The 7,970-nt window shown below is 39.4% G+C and overlaps 1 protein-coding gene across 1 annotated transcript in view; it reads right to left on the reverse strand.

Annotated features, from left to right (window-relative positions):
* The window catches only part of LOC104789313 (probable inactive receptor kinase At2g26730), a gene marked incomplete at its 3' end in the record, with an annotated part of 4,343 nt that extends 3,480 nt beyond the window's left edge, over nucleotides 1–863 (reverse strand). The window contains exon 1 of the mRNA XM_019245302.1: nucleotides 1–863. This exon is cut by the window's left edge and continues 343 nt beyond it. Within this exon, the coding sequence (XP_019100847.1) occupies nucleotides 1–639 (639 nt within the window).

Genomic DNA, 7,970 nt, shown 5'->3' on the forward strand with positions numbered 1-7,970 from the left:
TACATTCCCAGTGAACGATTCAGCTGAGAACCTCGACAGGGAAGACGGAATCGAACCGTTTAGATTGTTGTTAGAGACATTGAAATCGACTAAACCGAGACTAATACTTGGAAGGTTCCCTGAGAAACCATTGTTACCGAGAAACAAGCCAGTCAAGTGAGTGAGATTGTTGACTGAGAAAGGAATCGAACCAGTGAGGTTGTTAGATGAGATATCAAGACGAATCAAGTTGTTTAACTGAGTAATACTCGCCGGAAACTCGCCGGAGAATTCGTTGTGTTGAAGATACAAGCTTCGGAGGTGAGTGAGATTCGAGAAATCTGAAGGGATCTGACCGGAGAGACGATTCGAACGAAGACTTAGAACTCGGAGCTGAGTGAGTCGACCTAACGATCCTGGTGGGATCTGACCGACTAAACCGGTTCCTGGTAACCGGAGAGAGTGGATTGAGGATTGGTCTGCGTTGCATTCGACTCCGACCCAGTTACAGGCTGAGTCTGACTCGTTCCATTGAAGACGGTTCTCGTGAGGTGTTTGTTTAAGGAAGGTGAGGAGAGCTTGTTTCTCTGAGATTGACTCTGAGTTGACTAGATGAGTCAATAGCAAAATCGAGACAAGAGAATTCAAAACCCATGCCATTTTTTTTTTCTTTGTGGGAGAAGAACAGTTAAGGAAAAAAAAAATGGCTTCTTTCTAGTTTTGTCTGATTATTACATGAAGTGGGTTTGATGAAAACTACAAGTGGTTTTCCGGCAAGAACTCATTTTGGTTTTCTGGTGTGAGAGAGGGCTTGCAGAGAGAGAGAGAGAGAGAGAGAGAGAGAGAGGAGTGTGTGTGAGTCAATATGTAGAGGTGTGGGGATCGTGAGGTCTTTTATGAAGAGAAAGAGAACGAATCAAATCTATCACGAGGGACGAATATGATAAAACAAAATATTTTTGGCTCAAACAAAAATTAAATTAAAATTAAGTTTCCTTTTTCCTTTCCGTGGAGAGTGTGAAAAAGGGCTAGTTTACTAGAACGGTCCATATTAATGAACCGAACCGATTTAACTGAACCAAACCATACCGAAATTTGAGCAAATGGATTTGGGTTCTTTTAATTGAGTAAACCGATCAGAATGAATATGATTTAAGATCGGTTAACTGAGATTCTCGGTTAAGTTTGTCTAAACCGAATGGTTAACCAAATTTTTTTAAAAAAGTAACTATCAATATTCAGTAGTGATATCTTCTCCATCTTTTTATATCCAACCGACTTTTTCGTCTCATGCCCTCGATTATACACAATTCCAGAGATGATTTGAGAGCATAAGTGAGCAACTTCTTCTTTCTCTTCTTATGCTTTGATTATTCTTCTTTATACGATCATAGAGAGAAGAAGAGATGAGAAAAGTTTACTAGAGAAAATTTCAAAAACTTTTACTCTTCATTCAATGAATCAGAAAGTTATACATATATGATTTATATACAAATATCTAATCATAGTTAACTAGGTAAGCTAACCAACTAAGCTAACCAACTAATTAACTTAAACCGAAGATCAATCCCAATAGTCCCAGCTTATAATGGTCTAGTAAGCTGAGAGTTTGAGTTCCTCCGTTACGAGTTACCTTCAAGATGAAATATATGGCTGCAAATGGATGCACAAAATTGAAAAAATTGGTTGAACAAAATTGGGCTGAATAATATTCAACTCATTCAGCCCAATTTTGTTCAACTCATTCATCTCCAAAATAGTGGTTGAACAAGTTGAAGATTTTTGCTGTAGGATTAGTTTATTTTTTCAACTTTTTGGGATGAACGGGCTATATAGTTTTTTCCAACCTCTTCAACCTTTACAATGCAAATGGTGAAAATTGGTTGAATTATTTTTTTCAACCTGTTCAATCTATTCAACCGTGCAACCATTTGCATCCTATATGTTATGAATACTCATCTTGGACATTAAATGATAAAACTGATTTGGAAACAGAAGTTTGGTAAGAATCTCAGCCACTTGATCCTTTGTGTTAACGTGAAGCATCTTCAAAAGACCCTTATCCAGTTTCTCACATACAGTATGACAGTTAATCTCAATGTGCTTTGTCCTCTCATGAAAACAGGGTTCGTAGCAATGTAATAACAATGATGCTATTAGAGAAAAGAATCAGAACTGACCCTGTGTTAATCTTCAAATCAGAGAGCAAAATAGAAAGCCAGGCCATTTCACAAGAAGCCAAAGCTAAAGCTTTGTATTTTGTCTATGCAGAAGATCTTGAAATAGTAGGTTATTTCTTGGAGAAACATGTTGTTGATCTCCTACTGTCTGGACAAGAACCATAAGAAGCATCTGCAAACCCCCTTTAGAGTGAGATAAGAATCTGCAGAGTAGAAGAGACCTTGGCCAACAATCCCTTTGATGTATTGAAGAACCTGATAAACCGCAATGAGATGGGTAAAGCGTGGTGCTGATGAAAACTGACACAACTTGTTCACATCGAATGTGATATCTGGTCGAGTTATAGTCAAATAAATCAAACGCCCAACAAGACTTCGGTACATCTCCCTATCTTCAAGCAACTCTCTAGTCGTCTTCGAAAGAGTCAAGTTAGGAATCATGGGAGTAGAAACGGGTTTACAGGCCAACATACCAGTAGAAGAGAGCAGTTCCAATGCATATTTTTGTTGGCAGAGAGAAAAAGCCCCTCAGTATTCTGAGAAATCTCCAGTCCTAAGAAATACTTCAAAGGACCTAGTTCTCTCAGTTTGAAATAGGCTTTGAGAACATTTGTCAGTTGTGTAGCTGCTTCTTCTATTGTACTTTCAATCACAATGTCATCAACATAGACAAGGACTACCAGAAATTCACTCTCACCACATTTGACAAACAAAGTATGATCACCATGCCCTTTAATAATGAAACCAAGCTGTAAGAGACAACCAGAGAAGTTTAAGAACCATTGGTGAGATGCCTGCTTTAGACCATAAATCGATTTCTTGAGGCGACAAACAGTATTCTTAGGCAATACTGTAACTACTCTAGTTTCCATTTACTAAAAATGAATTTTCCATGCTCCTCATTTTCAGCTTTTGATTAGGTGAAAACCCAACTCTTCTGTTACTATGATTTAATCCAACACAACATGGGGTGTCAAGTGTCATAGTTCCTTTTAACTTTCCGTCGCTTAGGCATTATAACACACATCTTTCAAATAGTTCTCAAAGTTGAATAGAATACTCCAATTTCCAACAAAAGGTTTTTCCATTATCTCATTACCTTGACTTGTGAGAATAACCATTTCACCAACATACGACCTTGTCTAACAATGTTCAGAAGTGTACACATTAACCGTGACCATTACGGTTTTTGAACACGTAGTTACATGATCCACCAAGCTTCCGATGCGCTCACTCTGTAAAGTTGACATCCCTTTGAAGGTATCCCAATTATAAAAATTAACATAGTGTTTTCCTAACACTCTCTTAGGGTTCTCGTTCCTTTTAGGTTTCACACTTCCATGCATTTTTTATTTATCAAAGTAGTACCTTCCACGTAATCCTCTTTCGCCACATAATGTCTATTATGTATTAATCAAATACCAAATCTAAATAATGCCTCCTCATAGTCCTTTGTGATCTCCATTTCACTATCCTTAGTCGATTCCTACCACCTATTAAACTTCATATGTTGTAACTTAGCATTGTCCTCTTCTTCCATTCATTATTTCGTAGCATTCAATTTCCAAGCCCTTCTCCAAATGCCCAATATAAAAATTATCCACTTTTTTTTTTCCTTTTTCATCTCAACATCTTCCAGCCTGACTCATCTATCCAAGTTGCGTCCTTACTGTTATTCATTCATAGCAGTCCAACAATCTCCATCGTCACCACACTTTTTCCATTCAAGTTGAAACAACTTCAAATTATAAACAACATGCCCTCTGAAATGAAGCAATTTTTTTTAATCAACTTTAACATGCATACACATTCTCTATAGCAATCCATAATGTGAATTATTATGTGGTGTCCTCCCACACTGCTCTTTTCCACTTCCTCTGCTGCAATTCGCTTTTGTGCTCTCCAAGCACTAGAATAACCTTGCCTGGTGATCTTTATCCAAAATCTCATCTTTACATTTGTGGCACCATCTCCAAAAATGTCATTCAAAAATATTAACTTTGATATTTCATCAAATAACCATTTGACTTTTAGAAGCTAGTATCCACACCTTCGTCCATTCAAACGTCATGTCCTTCCATGTGAGGCAAGTAATTGGTTTAACCATACTAGCAACTCTTTACCAACTTCTGGTTGCTACATACAACTACAAGACAAACTACGGACCTAGTAGTATTCTTTTCCCTTTGCCATTTGCTTAACAAGTTTATTTCATCCGAGTGTACTAACACTCAAACTTTTAATAAAACAAGCCTGAGAGATGAAGTCTCCCTCAGGACTGCCTCCCGGGTCAGAACCGGTTTGATATAATCTTGGGCTCTGATACCAAAATTGTAATACCCAAACTCGGTATCTGAAACTGGTCAGTGGGTTGACTTCATGGCCCGAACCAAAACACTTTTTAATTGCAAAACCATTAACTAACTATGCAAAAAAAACTTTTGGCTTAACCAACCTGCAAAAGAGAAAGGGATGAGCAATTGATAATTACTCAGTGAGAGAAAGCCTCAGGGCTCCCAAAGTCTCCACACTCAAATACGCTTAGACAAACACAAAGTCAAAACCTAAGACAAGCAGCATTCACTGTGTCCTAAATCTTATGACACACAAACATACACACACAACACACAAATGGAACTACGTCCCATGGTACCACGTGTCAAGACATGCCAATCCCGTGTATTACCGGATTCCTCATGCTTTCACACTTCTTCCTGCACATTTTACTCGTGCATCTGAATCCCTCGTGCCTCTTGCACTTCTTCCACGCACTTCACAACTCTTGGCTCGTCAGCCCATCCTGATTTACCCGCATTCCGTGCCCGTAGACCACCACACAACTACAAGGATCTCTCCTTGCATAACTCTCTGCGGCTCACCGCATCTACGTGCCCTTGGCACCTATCTCCTCACACACAAGCACTTATTTTACCACAACAAAACATGCATTCACGCAATCACGCCATCATCAATCAACACACATAAAATATCCATTTTAGTTCAATATCTAACTCTAAGATATTAATTCTCTTTCTTATACTTTATAAAAAATATATTTATATATACATATAAATATTAATACATTCAACAAACAAATGCGGTTACTAAGAGCATCCATAGTGGTGGTCTCTTTCCAAGTCTCTCACCAATATAAAAATAAAAAGTAATTAAAAGAAGTGAGAGAGAGGAGAATCGATTCTCATTTGAGAATCCATGAGAACCCTTGAGAAACTCCTCTATCACACATATTAACATTTTGTCGGTTTTGTTTTCTGTTTTATAAATTTTAATTTTAAATGACAAATAAACTATATTATAGATGTTAAATTAATATATTTGAGAGACTCATTGAGTCTCTACCACTGTAAATGCTCTCATAATATATGCAACTCGTAGGTATATTCAGCTTAACTTTAGCCTAAGCAACTATTCAAACACATCTGAATATGTTGAAGACACCAACTAATCCTCGCCTTAGCTACACAAATCAAATCCTCGGTTTAACACTTGCAACAATAAATTCTGCTTTAACAAGAATTATGGTCTTTTTATCTGCATTTACACTTGACGGGTCTGCTCCACAATGGCTCAACGTGACAGTTCAGCTCATGGTGGTTACTTCCTCATGGCTCGGTAATCAAAGGCAAAACAGAGCAACATATCAATGATTAGATCTAAAACAACTACAGAAATTTCCAGCCCAAGTTACAAAACAAATCTAGGGTTTTCTTACCCATAGCAGACATCTCCGGTGACACACGGTGGCTGATTGACCAATGGTGGTGATCAACGGTGACCAGCGAGAACCACAGGTCCGTACGGCACGTTTCTCCTCCACGAGACTCCATCACCACAACAACATCACGACTTCTTTTGCTTCTTTTACGAACGAATTGCATCAACAACAAGAGATTCAAGTTTCTACATGGTCGACTTCTCTCTTAGGGTTCACAAACTCTTCTCTCCTAGGGTTCACAAACCCTTTTCGTTTTATAAGTTATTGGGCTCTAAGAGCATCATTAGTGGTCGTTGTTCTGTGGTTGCTTTACCAAAATTTTGATGCATAAAAAATAGAAAATATTAAAAAGATAAAGAGAGAAGAGAAAGCGTTTTTCAGATTTCTGTAGAAAGAAACGATTCTTATACTTTTTTTTTGTCAACAAAAGAAATCAGCTCAAACGAGCCAATTTGTGGGAAAGTTGTTTACAAATAAAATAGGATGCGGATTTGAACGCGCTTGGCGTGCCAAAGAATCCGCTCGTACATTAGCATTTCTAGAAACCTGAACCAATGAAAAAGAAGAAAACTCCTTCGTGCCAATCTTGATATCGTCTAGGTATGTTGCAAAGGCTGGCCAATTCTGAGGCGAAGACACCATCTTCACCAAATCAGAGCAGTCCGTGAAGAAGAGTACCTCTCGGAAATCATGTCCAATCATGCATCGCATCGCCCAGGTGAAAGCTTCAACTTCAGCATGTAACAAAGATAGACTACGCCGGTAATTGGCTGTGCCAGAAATCAGGGGTGACCTTGAGAAGAAAAGCACACCCATCCTGCACCTGCAAAAACATCAGTGGCTTTCCAAGAGCCATCCACAAAACACCGATGTCTTGAAAACACAGACGGAAGGGGAACATCACATCCCCAAGGCCGAGAAGGCCGCATGCCAGAGGAGGAGGGAAGCTCATCCGCCTCAGCCTCCACCTGTGCCTGCTGCCAAGTCTGCTCTTCACCTACCACCACCCGAACAACCTCATCAGGTCGTTCTACCTGATTCTCGAAAACCTGAACATTCCGTGCTTTCCAGATATACCACATTATCCAAGGAAATGCTGCCACCTGTGAACCCGGATTAGTAGAACCCAAAAAATGATCCACATTTGCATAAACAGACTTCGTAGGGAAGTGATGCGGCCCCACCGGAACGTGTGCTAAAGCCCAGGCCTGGCGAGCCGGTGGACACAATAAAATGGCATGATTTATATTCTCCACAGCTGCCCCACACCATGTAAATTCTACATCACAGTCGACTCCAAGTCGTCTCAAATTAGCTGAGGCCGAAATACAACCCAACACCACTTGCCACATAAAGTGCTGTAATTTTGGCGGACATGGAACCTTCCATACCTTAGCAAGAAGAGAAGTAATCTCTGGACCAGCCCCAAAATCTTGAAAAGTGTTCGGGACCGCTAAACGCTCCACCTCATAACCTGATTTAACCGTGTATTTTCCATGTTTAGTAAAATGCCATCCTAAGTAATCTTCCTTCGAACAATTGCTTAAAGGCAAAGCTTCTATCAAAGCGACGTCCACGGATCAAAATGCTCAATGAGCATATCCCTACGCTAAGTATTCGTGTGACGATTGATCGAATGAGTCAATCAAAGATCTGGATCCTGAAAAGGACCGTTACTTAAAGCTGGTCTCGGGAATTGAGCTGGAATCCAGGGATCATGCCATATAGAAATGGAGTCCCCAGAGCCAACCCTTTTAATAAGCCCTTTATTTACCAGAGAGCGAGCAGAAACAATGCTTCTCCATCCATAAGAAGGAGAGTATGACCGTATTGGTTCCAAAGGATTTGAATTCCTATAATACATACTCTTAAAAACCCTAGCAAACAATGAGTCTGGAAATTCTATTAACCGCCATAACTGATTAGCCAGGAACGCTGTATTAAAATCATCAACACTCCTAAAGCCCAATCCCCCGACTGCTTGCTACAGCAAAGCTTTTTCCAAGCTATCCAATGCATACCTCCAGCCTGACCATTTGAACTCCACCAAAAATTTGCCACAACACTCGTTAATT

This window comes from Camelina sativa, chromosome 5 (assembly GCF_000633955.1).
Source record: "Camelina sativa cultivar DH55 chromosome 5, Cs, whole genome shotgun sequence".
Lineage (NCBI taxonomy): Eukaryota > Viridiplantae > Streptophyta > Magnoliopsida > Brassicales > Brassicaceae > Camelina > Camelina sativa.